Consider the following 23,999-nt stretch of genomic DNA (forward strand, 5'->3'; position numbering starts at 1 on the left):
TTTTAATAGCATGGCCCAAAGTGTTGTGGGAGAGCGTGAGGGTGCAGGTAAAAGAGCCTTATGGTACCTGAGACAAATGCTTGCTGGGGTCCTGTCTGTTGCTGCCACTGCCCGATGCTCCACTAGAGGCTGAGCTCTCCGAAGACAACATTGACACATTGTCACTGAAGGCAGAGTCATTGTCTGGGCTATCTGTCCGACCTTGGGAGGTAACAGATACAGGTTTATTTTGGTAATAAACATTACCCGAGTGTATCTTCACGGATATCATAGTAGTATATTAATTTCAATCAAACTTTTTCTACTTAATGAAAACAATTTTTAACATAAAATTTCCTCTAAACATTTAAAAACTAGAAAGCACACAGAAAGCGCATACCTCCACCAATGCCGTTGCCATTAAAATGGATCCAGCTCTGGATCCACCCCAAAGTTTATTCAATTCCTTCTTGGTCCATGGACCACCTTTCCACAAAATTTAATTGAAATTCACTGAAAACTTATTGGAGATACTGCATGGGATAATCCAGATCCAAAATTTAATCATTTCTTACTCTGTCTATGGCCCATCCTTCCACAAAATTTCATCAAAATCCATTCATAACTTTTTGCAAAATCCCGGATCCCGATCCATGTATATAGGATACGGATCTTCCCCCAAATGTAATCAAATCTTTCTTGGTCCATGGCCGACCTTTCCACTGAATTTCATTGAAATTCATTGAGAACTGTTGGAGATATTGGCGGGATACTTCGGCTCCGCCCCCAAATTTAATAATTTCTTCCTTGGACCATTGCCCACCTTTCCACAAAATTTCACCGAAATCCGTTCATAACTTTTTGTGTAATCCTGCTAACAGACAGACAAACAAACCAATGTTGGCAAAAATATAGCCTCCTTGATGGAGGTAACAATCTAGGTACAATTTGCAATTAGCTGTGTAATAATTTTTCTAAAACTTTAATTTAGAGGTCAACAGTAGTGCACATACCAGTAACATCAATACGGACTCTTACCCATGTTGGTGGTGGTAACATCAATCTCTACATTCAGAGGCTCAAACTTCCTAGTGTTGCCGGAGTTGCTGCGTGAGTGACTATGCCTCTGCTGCTGATCCAGGCCCAGCTGTGACTGCTGGCTCTGTTGCTGCTGCTTGGGCTGCATCTTGTCTGATAATGGAATAGGAAGTTTAGAAGATAAAATCATCACAGTCAAAAAGAAGAAAAGGATGTGGGTAGGTCATGTCTTTACTAAAATAAAAAAGAAACAATCAGGGTAACTGAGTGGTTACTAAGTGAAAGGGTGAGAGGAACTGGCTGACTAAAACTAAGATAGAAGTGAAATTTAGAATTTGCTGGGACTGGATGGAGTAATCTAAAAACCATTAGATCTGAGTGGAGAGAGAGAGAGAGAGAGAGAGAGAGAGAGAGGTGAAATTTAGAATTTGCTGTGACTGGATGCAGTAATCTAAAAACCATTAGATCTGAGTGGACAGAGAGAGAGAGAGAGAGAGAGATGGCAGACCTACAGAGTGCATGTATATATGCATGGTTATACTTAAGAAATGAAAACTTGTTTGCTCATAATGGATACTATAAGTCCTCGTCATACAATGGCATTCTTTGGGGGAAGCAGCCTAGGTATACAGATAAACAGAAATCCTTAGTACATAAATTACACAAAAAACTCCTTTATAAAGTTCCACTGCTACCTACTATGTTGATCTGCCATTTAACCTTATTTACAGTACCATCTGTTTAGAAAAAGTTTGTGATATTTTGTGATAGTGTATTTGGTCAACTGATAAAACTCATTCCCTGTATCAGCTAGAATGCAAGACTTTCCAAACTTCACACACCATATAGGAGATCACATTCAACTAAGGAATATCTTGCATTTGGACACTCATATACATGCTCAAACCTCCACATGTGAGACTATACTCAGTCCAATTCAACTCTGCCAAAATCTGTAATATATCTTGAATGTTGAGCTGTAATAAGATTTACAAAAAAATGTGATACTAGCCACAAGGAGGTTCTGTGGCAAGGATGTAAAGCTGCAGTTTTGTCTTACTTCGCCATGAACTACAGGAAGCAAGCTGCAAACAGATGAAAATCTCACTTTGGAATGAATGAGCTAAAATGATATTGAAGCAACGGACAGAAAATCACCTATCTCACAACTGTTTATGAGACAGGAGGTAATACTAGGAGGAAAGTCTGGGGTCATCATCTCTCCTAACCCTCCTTCCATTCCCAAACCCTTCCACACTTACCAGATATGGTGAGTGCCTAAGTACTGCTTCGGTATCACTTGTTTCACATTCTGTGGTTCAAACTGTTAAATGTCTGAAGTGGACCATTTCCCAACTATATACTGGATGAGACATCTGTGAAGCTTTGACCCAATATACAACTGGGAAACAGTCCACTTCAGACACTTAACAGTTTGAACCTCAGAATATGAAACAAAAGATAGCAAAGCAATTCTCATGCACTTACCTACCTGATAAGTGTGTGTGTGGGAGTGTCTGGGAATGGGAGGAGGGTTGGGGGAGATGATGACCCCAGACTCTCATAATATCCCCTCCTGTTTCATAAACAGTTGTGAGATAGGTGATTTTCTGGCTGCTGTTTCAATATAATTTCAGCTCTTTCATACCAAGTGAGATTTTCAACTGCTTGCAGCTTATTTCCTGTAGCTCATGGCAAAATAAGACAAAACTGAAGCTTTATATACATCCTTGCCATAGAACATCCTTGTTGCTTGTGTCACATTCTTTTTGTTACTCTTGTTACAGCTCAGCATTCAAGATAGATTACAGTGTTTAGCCAAGTTGAACTGGACTGAATATATAGCCTCACATACACTTGTAGTGGTAGGTGGTGGCGACAATCATCCACTCACTTCATGTAGTGCTGCCTACTTCTTCCTTAGCCTTTATCATTCTTTTTCTGTGTCTGCCCTCCTCTCTTCCTATTTCTCCCATCTTTCCTGTCACTTCTTACTGCTTTTCTTTCCTTTACAGGTGGCTTTACATTGAGTGACAAGTCAAATGGTTTCCTGTAAGCCAAGAAACCATTTACAACAATGGGTGGTAATCATATAACCAAACCATACGTGCTCCCTAAGTGTCAACAAGTGGGTTGGTGGAGGGTTAGTGCCCCTCCCCGTAAAACAACTCAAAGTCAAATGGCCACCCCTTGCGGGATTATGGCGTCTGGCAATAGATAGACAGACATATACTTGTTCTTAGAGCTGCTGTTATGTCAGTTTGCTGTTCCCCTACTGACTCTAAAATTCAGTATTCCCTCAACTATCCAACGTAATAGAGCCAAAGGCATGTTCAGAAAGTGGATCTGTCTGGATAATGGGCTTCTTCCTGGCTCCCTTTTGTACATAACCTAACCTTGAAGGTCATTTTAAAAGGCAATTAGAGTACATCATACAGTACAATACTTGTTCCTGTCGTTTAACACTATCTGGTCAATCAAACCCATAAACCAAAGCCATTACCATGGTCAAGTAGACTCATCAACCACAAACAAGCAATCACTACCGTAGGGCCATACCCTCCAGTGACATGAAAAAAAAAAATAAAATAAAAAATAAAATTAAAAAAAACATGAAAAAAACTGTCCCAGTCGGGCAAACATGTTTGCACAAGCAAAATTTCCACCTGCATGCAAGCATTTTGTCCAGATAAAATGGAAAAAAAAAATATGAATAATGATTTCGACAACTGGCTCACAGCGTCTGGATACTGCAATGGATTTTTGGATAATGATCGTCCTGATAATCGAGGGATTACTGTACTATGAGGAATATTATGGTACTGGTATGAACACCATAATGTGCTGAGTGCAGTTACCTAAGTAACCATTCTAGACACACTATAGTGCTGCAGTGCACACCACAAAACAATATAGATTTCAGAATAACAGTGTCAGTCTCTGGCAATACTGTACTGAAAACAGTGGGTAAACTTTATGTTATGGAAAACAATTCAATTGTATATCATTAAAACTTTCATTTTGGGTGTATTTTTTGGGCTGGATGTCCCACACACGGAGGTTTTGAAATACAGTATATAAAGATACTGTAATTTTGATAATATATTCCACACAAAAAAATAGGCCATAATTTCCTAACTAAAATGATATAGAACATTATGTAAATAAAATAATAAGTACCTGTGTCATGGACTGTCAAAACCCATGGTGCTGGAGCTCCTCCACTGCCAGACATACGCCATTCAGTTTAATGATAAAGTTGTTCTTTTTTTCTCTTTTTCTTTTATTATAGCACTTTTACTTTCACTCTCTTTCATCTGACAACATAATCTGAGTCATCAGACATCACTTCCATCAGTTCCAAGTAAGATGCCATGGCTGCAAAACATCTCGTACTGCATGTCTCAACATACTTCTCATACGTGATGAAAATAAAAGACTACAGTATAACAGTCCTCCTGTGATGGCAACTCCTCAACCTTGCCACATCCTTATACCGAACCATTAATGGGCCCCGAGCACTGGCGTGCAATTATAAAAATTCCAGAAAACGTATACGTGCCACCCGATGGCTACAGTCATTTCCTTAGTGGCACGTCGATGTGCCACCCAATGTGAAAGGGTTATGACTAATTATGCTTCTATGTGAAAATGCTAACATTAAAGAAACAAATTAACTGTCAATCTCTCATGCTAAAACAATACCAACAATATAATATACTGAGTACGTCAATTTGGACAACTCTTGCCAGTTAGAAAAGTGTATCAGCAACAAAAATACTGTACAGTAATATACAAATATACTGTACTGGTATTCACATATATTAGTTAGCATTATTCATACCTTACTACTGTCATCACTCTGCAGACAAGGGCAATGACTGGGCTAACTGAGTGTAAGGTGAACTGTAGCAAACTAGTCTAAAGTCTCTATATGATTACAGAAATATCTACTTTACATTTGGTATACGATGTTGCCAGTGATCCTTTCCAGTGTTAAAAAATGGCTCTGCAGTGACCTCTTTGTGCACACCATACAGGGAACTGTAAGTAACCAATCCATTATAAACCTGAGTACCAACCTGTAATGATGGCTGGGGTGGAGGCTTGAGTGCGAGCTGCAGGTGAGCTCAGGCTGGGCACTGCTGCTGGGGAGGTCTTGGTGGATATCTCAAATTCAAACTGAGTCTCCAGGGCACACAACTCCCCCAGGATGGTGTCCAACTCAACGTCACCAGAGTCTGTCAAGGATATCATAGTTAAATGAGACATAAGGGCTGGTCATTAAACTGGTCTGAAAAGGAAAAAGATAAAGAAATTCACTAGAACTCAACTTAGTCTAACTCAGGGCACCTGTCAACCACTGACACAGACACAAATTCCTCAGGGAGGAGGTGGAAGCACAAGAGAAATCCTAATGTGTCATATCAGGCTCCAACATGCCTGCATACATTGGCCTTGGTCACTTAATGATGCCTTGCCTCTGCATACCCTACCCCTGATATCCACACTTCTCACTTTCCATGACCAACTGCCATCCTCTATCCTCTCAACATGCCCAAACCATCTCAATCTACTCCTCCAAATCACAGCAACAATACATTCAAGTCCCATCCTTCCTCTCAACATTTCAACTGCAATCCTAAGCCCCCTAGGCCTTGCATTAAAGGACAGACTATACATCCATCTAATCACTGTCATATCCGTACGTCTGAGCCTTCAAATATCCTCTTCCTTTACTGCCCAGGTCTCATCACTGGACAGCATTTCGCTCCTAACACATGCCACATAAAAAGATCACTTAGGACAGAGGAAAGGCCCCTTCAACGTCAGGAAAGGAAGCAGCTCCCTGAACTTCCTCCAACGACTCCTTATCCTTCCCATGCAGCTACCTCCAGCTCCATCTCCTGCACATAAGATGACCCCCAAATAACAAAACTCCTCCACACACTCCAGAGACTCTTCAGCAAGATCATCCTTTTCATGCATGACATTCTCTACATGCTCTCCCTGACACCACAGCTTACTTCTAATACCACTACATTTCTTATGCACCCACTTATCACAAATATAGCCGAAGAGTTACTTTCCACACCTTTGTGGTAAACAGCACATGGCTACAATGCCTCTGCTTTAAAAAACTGCCACCAGCACTAGATATCATCACTTTTGTTTTATTCACACTTACTCTCAAACACTTGTACCTAATTCAGTTTGCCCATTTCCTAAATCCTTCCACTGCCTGCCTTTCTTTCTCTGCAATTAACAATCAGCATACAACATCTCCCATGGGAGTCCCTGAAGTCATGTGAGAGAGTTTCAAGCACCACGACAAACAACAAGGGGCTTAAGACTGACCCCTGATGCGTGCCAATATTCATGGAAAACTTGTTACCCAAATCTCCTTTCATTTTCACCTGGGTGAAGGCATCCACTACTTAGCTTAACTATGCTTACCAGCCACCCCTCAATTCCAAGCTTTCACAATGCTTGCTTCACCACATCCTAGGGAATCTGAAATGGTCCTTCTCCAAATCAACAAAAACAAAGTACTGTACAGCTCCCTCTATGTTCCTATATATTTGTCCTAAAGCTGTCAGACAATGAATACGGCATCAGTTGCCCCTTTGCCTGGCATAAATCCAAGCTGCATCTCATCAAGATTCATTTATTCCCTTATCATATCTTCTAGGACTCTCTTCATTACTGTCATGATCTGATCCTAAAGTTTTATGTCTATTTAATTTCCTCTTTCCAGGGCAACACCCTACTAATACACACTGACAGTCACACTCTTAAGCCAGTCAGCTGGGGCAACACACTTATGTAATCAAATTTACAAATCAGTAACTAAACCCACTCATACATCTCCTGAGGCTTTCAGCATATCAGCAGTCAACCCAAACACACCTGCCACCTTCCCTAACTGCGTCTTGCCTATTGTCCTGCCCACTGGATCTGCTGACTCCAAACATTCCCTGTTCCAGTCAAACTCTTCACTCGGCAATAATTTATAACACTCTCTCCTGGCATCTTTAACCCGACAGCTGCTATGTACATCATATGAAGAATAATGTGCCACTGCTACGTACGTCATATGAAGAATAGCGTGCGACTGCTACGTACATCATACGATTAAGCTTTTTTTTTTTTTTTTTTTAAGGCGTGCTACATTTTTCACCCAAATGTCCATAAATATCGTACAACCGCCAAACTAAAACAAATAATGAACTCATATTTGGTTTTTCTGTTCTTTTCCATGCACTCTTTCATTTAGCCTATAAGAGCAAAAATTATTTTTGAGGAAAAAAAAATTCCCATTTTTTTTGTGAACGGGGGGATCAACCACGAAACCGAATGCCACAGTTAACGGGTTAATACTGTATCGTCACTATCCACCACTACCTTACCTTCATTTTTCAAACACACTGTTCAATTATGATATCCGTGTTTTCCCTCCTCATCTGATTTGCCACCATAAATATCACATATCGCAGTTGTCCTTTCATCATTATTTAGGTTATCCAGTAAAGGTGTGAGACTCGGATTTTGCCCTGCATAACTTCTGTCTATCACTATGCTTGGCAGCCACGTATTCCTCTCTGTTATGATCCCATTTCCATCCAAAGAAAAGTATTTTTTTCTCCTTAACTGTAGCTTCTATACCCTCATCCCACCATCATGTTACCTAATGTCTTGGAGGGCCCCTTGTTCATCCACACACTGAATCAGTAACTCATAAGAGATTGTTCTTGAGAGCTCTGTACAGCTCATTAACACTTCTTTCAACAGCTCCCTGTTCAGCCAAAACTCCGTTCATCTCTTTATAGACGGTATCCCTTACTGCTTGGTTTATTACCTTCTGTATTTTTCTCCTAGGTGAACAGATCCTTTTCTTCATCACCTGCTCCTTCAGCACCACGTCACATCAGTAATTTGTGTTGCTGTACACATTCTTCACTCCTTATTACTTTAACATCCTTCACCATCCTCCTATCAGCCCTTCAGACCAGTAAATAGTCAATGTGCCTATTTCTCCCAGACTCATATGTAATCAGCCTACTCTTTACCTAAAATGTGTGTTGCACATGGTCATGTTCATTGCCTCTCCAAATTCTAGTAACTATCCTTTACCCTTCCACATTCCTCATACCATACGCCTATCTCCCATGTACCCCTTCATATCCTTCAGCTGCTTCACCCACATGACTTTTTAAATTCCCACCAAAGACTACAATTTCATCATCCCTCATACCACCATCCACACACATTAAGTCATCCCAGAATCTTTCTTTTTCTTCATCACCCAAGCCAATCTGTGGAGCATATATATATCTTTTTAATGCGAGGAAGAAGGAACCAAAGGCTATGAGCCTGCAAAACAGTTCCTTCTAAGAAAAAACAAAAACAATACAAAAGAGAGCCAAATTCAGGATCTGTTCATTTCGAGATGCCTGGACACACTGTGTTTGAAAGGCTGGAGATCATAGGAAGTAGGAAATACAGACAGAGGGAGACAGTTCCAGAGCTGACCTGTTGCATAAATGAAGGATTGGGAGTAACGGTTAACTCTTGCATTAGAGAGGTGAACAGAAAAAGGATGAGAGTTTATTGTTAGACAGGTGCTACGCACCCATTGTAGAGGTGGAGGGATGCAAGTAGACAGTTCAGAGGAGCAATGACCATGGAAGTAGCGATAGAAAAGAGATAAAGAGGCAACAGTGCGGCGAAGAGACAGAGGTTGAAGGGAACCAGTAAGAGGAGAAGAGTTAATGAGACAAAATCCCTTTGACTCCACCCTATTAATAAGACCTGTATGTGGGGAGCCTCCCCACACATGAGAGTTGTACTCCATACAGAGGCGAATAAATCCTGTGTACAAAGTCAAAAACTGTGCAGGGGTAAAGAAGGTACGGAGTCGGCTTAGCACACCTGATCTCTTGGATGCAGATTTTACCAGAGATGTAATATGATCTTTCCTAGATAAATCCCAAGTGAATGAAACCCCAAGCATGTTCAAGGATGATGCTGGATTGAGCTGGATATTATTAAATTTTAATGAGTACTCCTGTAGAAGATTCTGTCGGGTTGATAGGTGTAAAACCTGAGTCTTAGATGCATTAAAAACCACAAGATTATTTTTACCCTGGTCAGAGATATGAGCCAGGTCAGACATTAAGGGTGCCATAGCCTCATCCCTTGATTGTTGAAGTAACTGCTGGGATGGACGTTGCGGGAACCGAATGGAAAGGTGAAGGGTGGAATCATCAGCATACGAATGGATAGGGTTAGATATACAGCTTAGAAGATCATTGATGAATAAAAGGCAGAGAGTTGGTGATTGGACAGAGCCCTGAGAAACACCACTGTTAACAGATCTAGGAGAAGAACGATGGCCGTCTACAACAGCGGCTATAGAACGACCAGAAAGGAAGCTGTAGATGAAGGCACAGATGGAAGGATAGAAACCGTAAGACAGCAGTTTGGAAATTAAAGATTTGTGCCAGACTCGATCGAAAGCCTTTAAGATGTCAAGTGCAATGGCAAAGCTTTCGCCAAAGTCCCGAAAGGAGGATGACCAAGAGTCTGAAAGGTAGGTGAGAAGATTGACAGTTGAGCGTCCCTGACGGAACCCATACTAACGATCAGAAAGAAGGTTGTTATAGGAAAGATGCTTTAAAATTTTCTGTTAAGAATAGACTCAAAAACTTTTGAGACACAGGATGTTAAAGCAATTGGACGATAGTTAAAGGGTTGGTAATGGTAACCCTTCTTTGGGACAGGCTGAATGAGAGCAAACTTCCAGCATGAAGGAAAGGTACAAGTTGAAAGACAAAGGCGAAAGAGTTTACCTAAGCAAGGTGTAAGCACAGAAGCACAGTTCTTGAGGACAACAGGAGGGACTCCATCAGGCCCATATGCCTTGTTAGTACTGAGGCCAGTGATGGCAGAAAATACATCAGCTGAAGAAATTTTAATGTCAGCCATGAGGAAGTCAGAGGGGGGAAGTGATGGAGGAACAGCACCGGAATCATCTAAGGTGGAATTGGAGAGAAAGTCTGAGAGAAGAGATCTGCTTTATCAGTAGAAGAAATAGCTACAGAGCCATCACAGTAGAAAAGAGGAGGGAAGGATGATGAGGTAAAGTTGTTGGAAAGGTTTTTGGCAAGGTGCCAGAAGGAGTGGGAAGAATTTGAGTTGGAGAGTTGAGAGCATTTAGTGTGGACGAAATTATTTTTAGCAAAGCGAAGAACAGACTTTGCATGATTCCGGGCAGAAACATAAAAAAGATGTGATTCATGGGTAGGTTGGCGCTGGTACCTTTTATTGGCCCTCTCCTTGTTGCGGACAGCATTAGAACAAGCGTGATTAAACAAAGGCTTTCTTGCATTAGTCAAAGGATATGAGAAAGGAATGTATGCTTCCGTGCCTGAGAGAATAGCCTCTGTAATGAGCAAGGCACACTCAGATGGCTCCCGACCATGGAAGCAATAATCAGTCCAGGGAAAATCAAAGAAGTACTGCCTGAGGGCCTCCCAATCTGCAGCTCCAAAGTGCCACAGTCGCCATTCCTTTGGAGGGTCCACAGGCTGTACCGGAGCGATAGGACAGGTTACGATAATAAGGTTGTGATCGGAGGAGCCCAACGGAGAGGAAAGATTAACAGTGTAAGCAGAAGGATTAGTTGTAAGGAAGAGATCAAGTATGTTGGAGCTCTCTCCAAGGTGGTCAGGGATACAGGTAGGGTGCTGTACAAGCTGCTCTGGGTCAATAACCCGAGACGTCCCGTTGACGTATGGATACGTTGCAACATTTTGCATTTGCCAGTCCCAACGACGTACTGGTACGTTGCACAATTGCAAGGTTCATAATTTGCACAATTTTCAATTTTCGCGAGTGATTTTTCATACGTTTACACGGGACACCTTCCTCTATTCCTCAACAAGATGCCAAGCAGGGACAATGCCTTACACCGCATAACCCCCCCCCCCGCATGCCATTGTCTCAGCAATTCACCTTTTACCAGTGACTTGGCCAATAAAGACATTCAGGGCCAGAGTGATTCCCCAATCGATGACAATGTGGAGGACAAAGTTTACATAGCATTACAGGAAGAAACAGTCAGAAACGATGATCAGGTAATGTGGCAAAAAAAGGTCAGGTATGGTGATGAGTTAGTGAGTGAAACAATGCTTATAATGCCTATATTACTGTTTGAAAACCAATATACTCTCGTCTATTTATCTATAGCCCGATGCCCTAATCCCGCAAAGGGTGGCCGCAGACAAAACGCCTCCAAGTCGCTCTGTCACCCACCATTTGACTACCCTCCCCCCAACTCCCCCCCCCTCCCTCATATACCTCTCTACTCCATCCCTCCACCTCATCCTCGGTCTACCCCTCCCTCTCCCTCCCTCCACCTCACCTACATACATCCTCTTAGTCAGTCTTTCATTCTCAATTCTCTTCACATGTCCAAACCACCTCAGTGTATTTCTCCTAATCTTCTCAACCACATCCACATCTACCCCACAATGTTCCTTCACTTCTTCATTCGTCAACCTGTCCCTCCACGTCACTCCACATGCTCCTCTCAAGTAAATCATTTCCACTGCTCTCACTCTTGACTTGTTCCCCTCTTGCAAGGTCCATGCCTCCCCTCCATATGTCAGGGTAGGGATCACAATATTATCATGCAGTGACTTCTTAACTTCCATACTCACCTCCCTATTTCTCATCACTGCTTTCAGTGTACCAACAACCTTCCTTCCCTGCTGTACCCTTTCACGCACTTCATCCCCAAAGTTCCATCCTTACTCATCACACTATCCAAGTACTTGAATGCACTCACATTCTCCATATCCTCACCATCCAACCTCACTGCACACTCTGTGACTTCATTCCTCTCAAACACCATAACTTTACTTTTGTTTACATTAACTTTCAGATTCCTCCTCCTACACACTGTCCCAAATTCATTCACCAAACCTTGCAACTCCCATACATCTTCACTCAACAATACTGTATCATCAGGAAACAGCAACACCGGAATCTTCCAATTCTCACCCTCATTCATTAAAGCCACCCCCACATCCACTGCCCTACCTTGCACCTCCTTTACAACCCCATCCATATATATATTAAACAGCCATGGAGACATCACACAACCCTGTTTCAGTCCCACATTGAGATCAAAGAACTCACTCAGCTCACCATCCACTCGCACCGTAGCCCTAGCTCCCTCGTACATACTCTTCACAGCACTCAACAATTTCCCATCCACTCCATATATTCTTAATACCTTCCATATACCTTGCCTATCTATTCTGTCATAAGCTTTCTCCAAGTCCATGAAGGCAGCATACACTTTCCTTCCCTTCTCTAGATACTTCTCCACTAAACATCTTAGAACAAATATCTGATCTACACACCCTTTTCCCTTCCTAAATCCCTCTTGTTCATCTCCAACTAGCTCCTCTGTCATATGCCTAACCCTATCAATGAGTATTCTACCATATATTTTACCAGTTGCACTAAGAAGGCAAATACCTCTATGGTTACCACATACTTCTCTCTCCCCTTTTCCTTTGTATAAAGGAACAATTATACCAGATTTCCAGTCCTCTGGAACCCTTCCCTCTTCCCAAGCCAATCTACACAACTTCCATATCCACTCCACAACAATCTCACCCCCATACCTAAGCATTTCACCACACACTCCATCAATTCCTGGGGCCTTTCCCAACTTAATCTTCTTCATCGCTTCCACTACTTCCGCCCTACTGATCTCTTCCTCCCTCCTCTCATCTCTTCTTCTCCCAGCCATTCCCCAACCACTTATACTCGCACTGCTCTCACTCTATACATTCAACAATTCCTCAAAGTGCTCCTTCCACCTCCTCAATTTTTCTCTCTTCTCCACCAACAATCTATTATTCCTATCTTTCACTCCCCTACTATTTCCCCTTTCACACTGCCTTACTTTCTTTACCTCCTTCCAAAACAATTTCTTACTCTCCCTCCATTTCACACTCAGATTCCTCCCAAACTCTTCACCCACTTTCTTCTTACCCTTATTCAGCGGTCTCTTAACCTCCCTTCTCCTGCTCACATATACCTCCCTCTTCTCTCTCTCATCTCCCCTACCTCTACTCGCTAACCATTCACTATATGCCTTCTTCTTTTGTTCCACAGCTCGTTTCACCTCATCATTCCACCATGCTGTCCCTTGCACACCCTTGCATCTTTGCATCTCCTCCTCATTCCACAAACCGCCTCACACGCTGCGCCTATCTCTTCCGCGAATATCTTACATACGTCTTCCCCCCCTTCCATCTGCTCTAGCTCATACCTTCCCAATCTTTCTTCCACTATGCTCTTATACTCTGTCATTTTCTCACTATCTTGCAATTTCTCCACTCTTCTCACAGCAGCTGCTTCCTCCTGTCTTCCCCTTCGTCTCTTCAACCACTTTCTTTGCAGCTCTACCTTGGCCATCACTAGGTGATGGTCCGAGACTTCATTCCCCCACCCTCTCCACACCCTTGAATCCAACACTTGTCTTCTCATTCGTTCATCCACACACACGTAGTCTATCATTGCCTTTCGCTCAACAAGTTCACCATCCATCCTCCTCATTACTCTCCATGTATACCGGTGGATCATCTTATGACGAAAGTAGGTGTTGGCTATTGCCAACCCCTTACAAGCACAGATGTCCACCAAAGCACTACCATTCCCATCTACTTCAGCTGGCACACCCCACTGACCAACCACTCCATCCACTCGTACATTCCTACCTTTGCCATTCATGTCTCCAATCAACAGCACTCTCTCGCTCCTCTTAAACTTGTCCATACATGCTTCTACTCTCGCCCAAAACTCATCCTTCACTCTTGCCACTCGATCCTCTGTCGGGGCATACACACATACAATCGCCCAAGCTTGTATACCTACTTTCATCCTCACCCATACAATCCTTGCACCCACTGTTCCATACTCTCTTATATTCCCCTTCCACTTCTTGCTTATCATCAGAGTACAACATATAAATTCGTACCAAGTAAATAAATAAATACCGTTTATGAGTGGTGTGAAATAGTTACCCTCCCATCCAACTCGTTTTCTTTGGTGCCAGCCTGTTAGAAAACCCAGTAACGTATGGAGGTACTGCAGTATTTCAAACCTCAGGTGACCGATTTCTCTATGAATTTTCGATGTTTCTCACCAAAAGCGGAGGTTTTAGCAAAAAAAAAAAAAAAAAAAAAAAAAAAAAAAAAATCGAAAATACCTCGGGATTGGGGGATGTCGGAGGTGCGAAATAGCTCGGGAGGTGACGGGTTAAGGATAGAAAAGATGTAGGCTTGTTCACCAGGTGGATCAGAGAAAGGAGAGGAGAGCCAAAGGTGGTGGTGAACATTGAAATCTAGAATGGAGATTTCAGAGAAAGGAGAAATGGATAGAATGTGTTCCATCGTAGAAGTAAGATATCCGAAGAATTTTTGGTAGTCAGTAGAATTAAGAGATAAGTAAACAGCGCAGAATTGTCAACCGTGCACTCGTTAAATGCGAACGCTACCTGTAAGCTATTCTGGCCCCTGACATGAAGTGAGCCATGAACTTTAGGGGGAATCTGGGGGGGGGGGGGAAGCCCCAACAGTTAGGCCAATAAGTCATTTGCATTTAAAAGAATGTCAAAATCCAATGAACTGTGTGCGCAAAAATAAAAAAATAAATAAATAAAAAGTGAGTGGCCATAGAGAAATTTACCCTACATCTAACCCATCCAGTCTGAATGACCTAATCTCTCCTAAATTTAATACAATCACATACACAGAAAAAAATTAAATAAAAAAAAAGCCATCAGATTCAAGGGTTAACTTGGCAATCCTAGTAATGAATACACAAAGTTTAAGTATAACAAAGGACAGGGATTCAAATTTGGAGTGAGATATACGGCACAGAGTCAACACATCAGTTATGATGGAGCCATCCGGTGCACGTAGGCTACCATACTCAGTACGCTAGTTGCTAACCACCAAGTGACCTTAATGTCAAAGGGTACCAAAGTCCACACTTGGCTCTGTGTAATAAATAACTGCACATAAAAACTTGTACAGGATTAATTCACTTCAATGTTTTTTTTGTGTGTGTGTGTGTGTGTGTGTGTGTGTGTGTGTGTGTGTTTTACACTTGTTAACCTTTAAAGATTTTATTGAATTCACTCTGATGACATTTTTATACTAATAAAGTAACTGTTACCCTTGAATGATTTTATTTGGGAAATCCCTCTCGAATTGTAGAGGTTAATGAAAACTCCTCAAACATAACAGAATACGTCCTCCTGTTCAAGGGGTTAAAACATGCTAACAATAACAGAAAATGGTACTAACGCACTGAGATCTTCATATGACAGCATCACTCATTTAAACGTATGAAAGTAACAACGGAAGGGTGCAGGTCGGAGTCTTCCATAAGCTGAATCACTGACGCGTCTCAGGCTACGTCATGTCTTCTAGCGGTGTGACGCGATGGACAAAACTTTTACATGACCTTGTATTATCACAGATGTGCCGGTCTACACAAATTCACCAAATAATAACACACCACTTTCGTTTACCCAGCACATGACTAAGTCGTACCGTATTTATAAAAGACCTACCTAATATTTACGAGAAACAAGTTTATCTACAGTAAACTAATTATCATACATCGTGCGTGTTGTTTTCGTGCTTTGCCATTTTAATATTCACACTAACTTGATAAAGTAGTGTTAGGTACCAGTGTGAGTGATAACAAATTTATATACAAGTAATCATTTACACAACTTCAACTTTGGCGAGTTTCTAAATACGGCCCTCAAGCAGAGGCAGATCCGGAGGGAGAGGTGTCACGGTAGTCCGAAGCCCCCCTCTTGTTCGTGTGTGGCTATTATTTTCCCTACATGTACAGTAGCGGAAAATAGTTAACTAAAGGCGCACTCACTGGAGCGCATCTCTTCGACAAAGACAACGTAATTTCCAAACCACCCTTCATAATGGGTTTGGGTTTTCTCATCACTGATTACGGTTTCAAAAAAAATGTTTTCCGGATCCGGAACCTGTAATACGATCCGGATCGGTCCCAAAAGTTAGTTGACTGTTCCCTGGGACATGGGCTATCTACCCACCAAATTCAGTTCAAATCTCTTTTTTTTAGTTTTTGAGTAATCCTGCTTGCAAACAAAAACAAACAGGGGTGACAGAATGAATGAAACATAAAGAGACATGTCTGAAAATTCCTCACAACAGTGGTGGCTTTAGGGATGGGCCAACTGGGCAATTATCCATGGCCCCCCCTTCACAAAAGGGGACCCTCAAGTTGGCTATCATAATAATAAAAGATATTTTAATACGAACTTTTACTTGATGTGACACTTAAGTAAAACTATTTTAAAACGAAGTGTTCTGTAAAAAAAATAACAACAACAACTGGTATTTTAATGCCAGGATAAGAAAATCACGTTACACTGGAGGGCCCCGTGTGCTCCTGTCCAAGGCCCCCCGTGCTTTGGCCATCGCTATCTCAGAGTGAGAATGTCATCCTACTGGTGAAGCTTTGCAAGTCTGTGCAAGGATGCAATACAGTGTTATTATTTATATATATATATATATATATATATATATATATAGTCTTATAGTGAAACCGTATGTCATTTCGGAACCCGCCCCTCTTTTTGACAAGCTTCATCCGTCCCTACAAGTTAAGATGATTCAGTGTTGAGCATATATGAATGTAAATAAGCTGGCCACAAACAAAGAAGGACTGACCCTCAAGGTTGGCCCTGGAGAAGCGGTGGGCGTCAATCCTGGGCGGGTGTGGCTTCTCACGCCGCTGCACTCCCGACACGCCCACATTGCCAACTTGCTCCAGGCCCTGTTGAAATAGCGATGTAGAACATGTATCTGGGGGAAATAAGTTAGGCAGGCGAATATACAGATACAGACATTGTGACATAGGCAGGCTGATTGACAGGCAGATTACATACGTACTTCAAAATGACGATGGATAAACAGATGAAAGAAAAATGAGCGTAATTTATGCTAAAACAGCCTAGCATGCTGGCAAATGGAAATGAAGCTCAAACTTTCGGTACCTCCTTTTGCCAAAATTATGGGTCGAGTCCGTGAAAAATAAAAACCATTTGATAACCTTTATTTTCGGCAGAAAACCCCGTTCGAACGAGACGAGAATGTCATGAAGGAAAATACAAATTTCATAATAATAAATAACCAAAGAAAAGATAACTCCAGATGTATTCTGACTTTCCTTAACTTGGAATTATACTTTTGATGACATTCACTCTGTAAGGAAACCTCGTGTTGTCTCATCCGACATGGTTGGGATACCATTTAGGCAAAAATTTCTTTAAACTCATGACTTTCACGCAACAGAGCAATACATGCTGCTTATGTTGCTTTAACGAAATCATATGGCAATGTGCTAGCAAGTGAAAGTCAAGTTGATTTTGACCTTTACCGAGAAGCAGCATTAGGCATGTTAGTGTCCTTTCGCAAAATTACCGTAATCTCTGGGATTACGATCAAAGGGAGGGATTTCCAAACAAATTTACGACCGAGTCCCTGTCGGAACTTAAAATTTGTTCTTGCGGGAAAAAAAAAAAAAAAAAGGATACTCAAAACTATCATTCCCTTTCTTTTCCTCCAGAAAAATACAGAACGATATTTTTTTCTTTTCTTAGGCAGAGAAGACAAGGAAATAGTCTGCACGCTACTTTCACTGTCCTTCCTAAAACAATTAAATAAATGAAGTTACGGTGAGGAATCGATCGTAAATAATATTTATGAACATATTATATTCTAGACAGAAAGTTCTATCTGACGGATTACAAATCTATGAAGAAAAAAAATCAAAGGAAGAAAGTACTGGAAATGTTTTACATCTATTCCTACATATCGCAATACGGTACCGGTAATTCTTGAACCTAATTCAATGACGGTATTACGGTACCGTATTTTTTACATCCATTCTTGCTACCGCCAGATGATTTTATTCATCCCAAGAAATGTCACTATTACAATATATCTAACTCATCCAGCTACAAGTCTTTCCTAAGCTGAATAAAATCGCCTGGAGGTGGCAAAAATATAAATTACGCCATGAAACTAATTTTCAGCAGAATAGTTGCACGGTTCGTAATTAACCCCTTCATCCAGAGGACGTACTTCGTTATTTTAATACTATACTTGTTTCGTTTTGCTACCTCAGCTGAGGAGAGGATTTCGAACTGGAAGTGTTTATTGCTAGCCTTCATTAACCCCTTCAGTTCGGCGAAGTACTCTTATCTTTGGTACCTCCAGACGATTCTATTCACACTGGGAAGGATCTCTTAAAGCCATAAGGTGACTGAAAACCATATATTTAACCCCCCCAGTTGGAAAAGTTTATTGTGATGCATGTAAAATCGATGACAGCAAAAAATAAATTATACAAGAACAAAAGCATATGCTTCATGTGGAAGCTTCAAGGACCTTCAGTTAAAAACGCCTTGGCGTGGTGGGTTTGCTTGGTGTGCTGTGACCTCGCTACCTCTCGTTCGAAAAGCGTCAGTCGGACACGCAGACTAGATTGAAGAGTTAACATCTTCACCACTAGGGCACGCACCAAAGATTAATAACATCGTCTGATGGCAACAAGAACGAAATAAAAGTGTGTCGTTGTAGTGATGGATTTAACAAAGAATACTGTAACCTGGCTTTTACATAATTCTGGAACTCTGGATTAATCTACAGAACCACTCACGAGAAATGAAAACAGTACTACGAGGAAACTACTCATCATGGAAAGAAGTGACTAGTGGAGTACCACAGGGTTCAGTGCTGCCACCAATCATGTTTTCAGTGTATATAAATTATATAAACAGTAACACTGGAAATGAGAGCTATCTGAATATGTTTGCAGATGATGCAAAAATACAAAGGAGAATTACTAACACAGACTCTTGTAAAGAGCTACAAGAAGAATTAAATAAACTTCATGAATGGAGTAATACATGGCAAATGGAATTCAATGTGGACAAGTGTCATGTAATCAAGTTTGGTAAAAGTGGAAAAAGACCTGATTGGGATTATAAGTTAGGAAATAAAACCCTATACACATCAGAAAGAGAGAAGGACCTAGGTGTGATTATCAATAACAGACTATCTCCGGCTGACCACATCAACAAGAAGGTACGGAACATGTATACACTGCTTGCAAATATGAGAATAGCATTCACATACATATATGAAGACATGCTAAGAAGGATAATAACATCATTCATTAGACCAACCCTGAAATATGCATCAGTAGGCTGGAGTCCTCATCTCAAAAAACACATAGACAAGATTGAAAAAGTTCAAAGGGTCGCTACAAGATGGATACCAAGCTTAAGGGACCTAAGCTACGAAGAAAGACTAAATAAATTGAATCTACCAACATTACAGGAGAGAAGGAAAAGATGTGACATGATAATGCTATATAAGTGCATATCAGGGAAGGAGAAAATAGACATAAATGATTACTTAACATATGGAGAAGCATCAGCAAGAGGACACTGCAAAAACTGCATAAGAAGAGAGGTGATAAAGACGTAAGGAAATTCAGTTTCCCAAACAGAGCAATTGATCAATGGAATGCACTACCGAATGAAATAGTGTGTGCCAAAACAATTCACAAATTTAAGGATATGTACGATAAATATGGTTTAAGACACGGGACAGTATGAGCTTGACTCATTCCTGTAAAGATACAATTAGGTAAGGTAAGAACACATCATTCATTAGACCAACCCTGGAGTATGCATCAGTAGTCTGGAGTCCTCATCTCAAAAAACACATAGACAAGATTGAAAAAGTTCAAAGGGTCGCTACAAGATGGATACCAAGCTTAAGGGACCTAAGCTACGAAGAAAGACTAAATAAACTGAATCTACCAACACTACAGGAGAGAAGGAAAAGAGGTGACATGATAATGCTATATAAATGCATATCAGGGAAGGAGAAAATAGACATAAATGATTACTTAACATATGGGGAAGCATCAGCAAGAGGACACTGCAAAAAACTCCATAAGAAAAGAGGTGATAAAGACGTAAGGAAATTCAGTTTTCCAAACAGAGCAATTGATCAATGGAATGCACTACCGAAATAGTGTGCCAAAGCAATTCACAAATTTAAGGATATGTACGATAAATATGGTTTAAGACACGGGACAGTACGAGCTTGACTCATTCCTGTAGAGATACAATTAGGTAAGAACAATTACGTAAGAACACACACACTCTGCCAGATTACAGGACTGACATCACAAATCACGATTGGATGTACCGGTACGTATGTGGTATTAACCATGGCCAAACGATGTTAGTGGTTGGGCTATGGTATTAACTACTACTAATGAGCTGCAGGAAAGTGTAGGGTTAAAATGACAGCTCGGGACAGGAGGACAGATTATAACGGTACACCGGAACACTCGGGCGCGGGCCACCGGAGCTCACCGAAAACCAAATGAGGTCGGAAGAGTAGAGAAAAAGGGCCTCACCCTTCGCCCCTTCCAAAGGCCTCGGGGATGCCGTACAGAGGGGGGGGGGGAACACACTAACGTTAATTAAAACCCTGATCGACCACATGTAAGGGTATTATATTGGCCACCCATGAACAAATCGTCCGACTTACCGTGGTGTCTGGTACAACATCTGAGGCAAAGGCGTCAATCTCTGCCAAGACAGCATCAATTGCCGCCGTGTCGGTGGTGGTGATCTTTCTGTCATTGATGGCCATCTTCTTGTATCACAGGAGACCACTCAATATATCACGGCGGTACACTTCACACAATGTTTGTCACAGAACTGCACAATCTCTGAAGCAGTGCATTTTGATTCTTGACAATATTTTGATATATAGAATAAATGCCTTAAGATTTTATTACGTATCCGTTCGTCTTTTTTTCTTGCACCAACAGACCACCCAATAATCTCGGCTACACGCAATTATCGCAGAACTGTGCAGTCTCTAACTGTATTTTGCATCTACGGTAGACTAGCACTGCTGATTTATCTAAGGCAATACTTGATAACTACACCAGCACTGGCTATTATTTTATTGTTCACTGGTAGTGCTTTGGTATTGGAATTTGCACTGTATGCCGTGTACTTCTGAGATGTAGGCTAAACTAGCAGTGCAATACTTTGATATATAAATTCACGTAACAAAACTTTATTGCACGTACTTCAACTTGGCCTCTCATGTTCAAACATAATTTGACTTCGTTTCTGAGGTCGACCAATCATTCTCCTGACCACAATGCAGGTATCACTTTACAGCAGGAGGTCCGGGATCCTGTAATCTCATTAAAGCGTGGGCAGGACAGTTCTACCAGGCCACACAGATCATAGTCGCCAACGCCCCCCCTCACCTCCACCCTCAAACTGATCCTCACTCCTTCCCGGGTAGCAACAGGCTTCCACAAACACCCACACTACGTTTTCTTTGCACTGTTTCTTATATTCCTGGATTTCAGCGTCGCAGTTTGTCACCGTGCACCAAAATTTAACTGTACAGGCAGTTTCTAGCGCTGAAGGTTGACAGGTGAGGGGTGTTATCACGCTCACGGCAGCTGTTCCACGTCAAGGAGCCTCTGGCAACACGAGTCCCCTGTACCCTTTTCCGACCACCACACAACTACGTCGTCCTCCTTCGCCACTCTTCCACCGTACACTCTCCTCTCGATGTCTTACTTTCAGCCAAACTTGTATGAGGGAAGAGGCGACGCTATCACACTCTCCACACCAACTCACAACACACACTGATGATGAAACCAGCGGCAGCACCCCGCCACACTGGAGCCACGGGTTCTAGTACTCAGCGTCCTTGCTTCGCCAAGCGGGGTAGCCGCAGCTGATATTCACAAAACATTTTTTATACGTTCACAACAACCGCTTGCCCAGTCCGAAAGACGGACCACGGGTCTAAAAGTACACATGATTAACTAAAGAAAAAAGCTTAACTAGAATCGCGTGGATAAGAAAGATTGGAGATTATATAGGGGGTGGGCAAAAACACAACTGGCAACTTTATGAAATGGCGCCCTGCCTCCTCTGACGTCACAGCCATTCACGAGAAAGTGAGTGTGAGCTCCGTGAGTCAGAGAAACACTCCTTAGCGCCTCACCTCCGCATTATTTCACCTACACTACTTCCGGCGAGTCATTGACCATTTCTTAAGCACCTGGACTATTTAATAATCTGAAAGGGGCGGGTTGCTCAGGGAAGATGGAGGTCATCTGGCGTTAGCTGGATTAAACCAGATCCCCATTCTCGCTATCTCCTTGGCCAAAACGTTAACCGTGACAGTTTTTAGCGTCCCTGCCATTATGTCTTGTAGTAACACCTCTAGGATGATGTGGTTTTGTAGTAACACCTCTGGGCTGATGATGACTTCCCGTTATAACACCTCAGAGATGATGTCTTTTTGTAGTAACACCTTTGTGATGTCGTTTTGCAGGAACGTCATTTTGTAGTAACGCCTCTGAAATTGTCTTTTTGTAGTAACACCTATGCAATGTTGTCTTTTGTAGTAACACCTACGAAAGTAAGTCTTTTTGTAGTAACATCTGAGATCACTTCTGTCGTTAATTCTTGCTGCGTCCAGATGATTCTACTAAGCTTACGAGGACCCTCAGGTAGCGGACTAACAAATCCTACACCTAACACTTATAGTCCTAAGCACGTTATGAGGTAGCCAGAATAAGAAAAATCACGTCCTCGGGCTGACGGTTAAATTCCTGCTGATGTAAGAATCGCCGAGGCGAATAAGACAGCATGACGTTTCGCAACCAGGATTATCCGACTTTTTTTTTTTTATTCTTTTATTTACCTATCTATTTATTTAGGCCTAGATACCTTTGGATGAGGAATAGTAAGATAAATCCCTCCATAACCATTCCTGTAACAAAGGTCAATCATACGCTCTTAAAAATCGTCTGGAAATGGTATGAATCATGGTGCTGAATAAAATAAGCAAAGTCGTCGTCGTAGTAGTAGTAGTAGTTGCGGCAACAACAGCAGCAGCAGCAGCAGCATCAACAGTAGTAGCAGCAGTAGTAGTAATAGTAGTAGTAACCCAAGGCTAACCTGGACGTGAACCCAGCGGACTGCAGGCTAAAGCTGCCCGGCTTCTGCATTCAACCATTCTCCTTTCCGGGGTTAGGGAGGGAAATGAAGAATGTTTTTATAATGGGACAGTGGAGCCGCCAAATTATATCGTCACCACCACATCAAGCACCGTCCTCGTAGTGAATAGGTTGAATGAGCTCACGACAGTTTCTAGTGCAAACAGTTCCCGGATGTCAAGGTGGCCCCGATGACAAAGATTTCCAAGATGATCGAACGGTTTGCAGCCAAGGTGATTCTGCGCACATTAAAAATACACATTAGCAAGAACAACCTCCATGCACACCTAATCATTAAACCTCTCATGACTCGGAAGACTGCCAGGCAATTTATATTCAGCTGAGTGAGTCATGCGAGCCTGGGTGTGTTAACATCCCTTCCAACCGTCACATACGACAACGTTATCAAACAACCAAAAACAAACTAAGCGCATATCCCAAATTTACCCCAATGACAAATATGTCCAGGATGATCTAACAGTCTGCTGCCAAGTTAATTCTTTGCACACTAAAAATAAAGACTAGCAAGAACATTGCCTCGATGCAAAACTAGGTAACGACTCAGATTTCTTCGCACTAGATTTTTTTTTTTTTTAAATAACAACAGAGGAAGGAAAAACAAATGAATAAAAAATAATCCATACACCAGATTATAGGTGTCCTCCGTTCATAAGAAATCTGTTACAGTTGGACCTGAACAGCCGTAGGTTGAAGTTTGGGGGAAGACCACTCTGGGGAAGCGAGTTCCAAAGAGATGCAGTTCGGGGAATAAA

General features: G+C 41.7%; 1 protein-coding gene across 4 annotated transcripts in view; it reads right to left on the reverse strand.

Annotated features, from left to right (window-relative positions):
• Positions 1–23,999, reverse strand: part of pico (ras-associated and pleckstrin homology domains-containing protein pico) — a 735,402-nt gene that overhangs the window by 20,843 nt on the left and 690,560 nt on the right. For 3 of the 4 annotated variants that reach the window (XM_080270857.1, XM_080270854.1, XM_080270855.1), the window contains 4 exons: positions 16,827–16,932; positions 5,100–5,258; positions 1,018–1,170; positions 68–201 (listed from right to left, as the gene is read on the reverse strand). In XM_080270857.1, coding sequence (XP_080126983.1) covers positions 68–201; positions 1,018–1,170; positions 5,100–5,258; positions 16,827–16,932 — 552 coding nt within the window. Of the gene's footprint in view, positions 1–67; positions 202–1,017; positions 1,171–5,099; positions 5,259–16,826; positions 16,933–20,732; positions 20,845–23,999 lie in introns of those variants that run through there. The other variant, XM_080270858.1, reaches the window with a different exon arrangement.

Source organism: Coenobita brevimanus, chromosome 43 (genome assembly GCF_032717465.1).
Source record: "Coenobita brevimanus isolate Jiangsu-jjx chromosome 43, ASM3271746v2, whole genome shotgun sequence".
In the NCBI taxonomy this organism is placed as follows: Eukaryota; Metazoa; Arthropoda; class Malacostraca; order Decapoda; family Coenobitidae; genus Coenobita; species Coenobita brevimanus.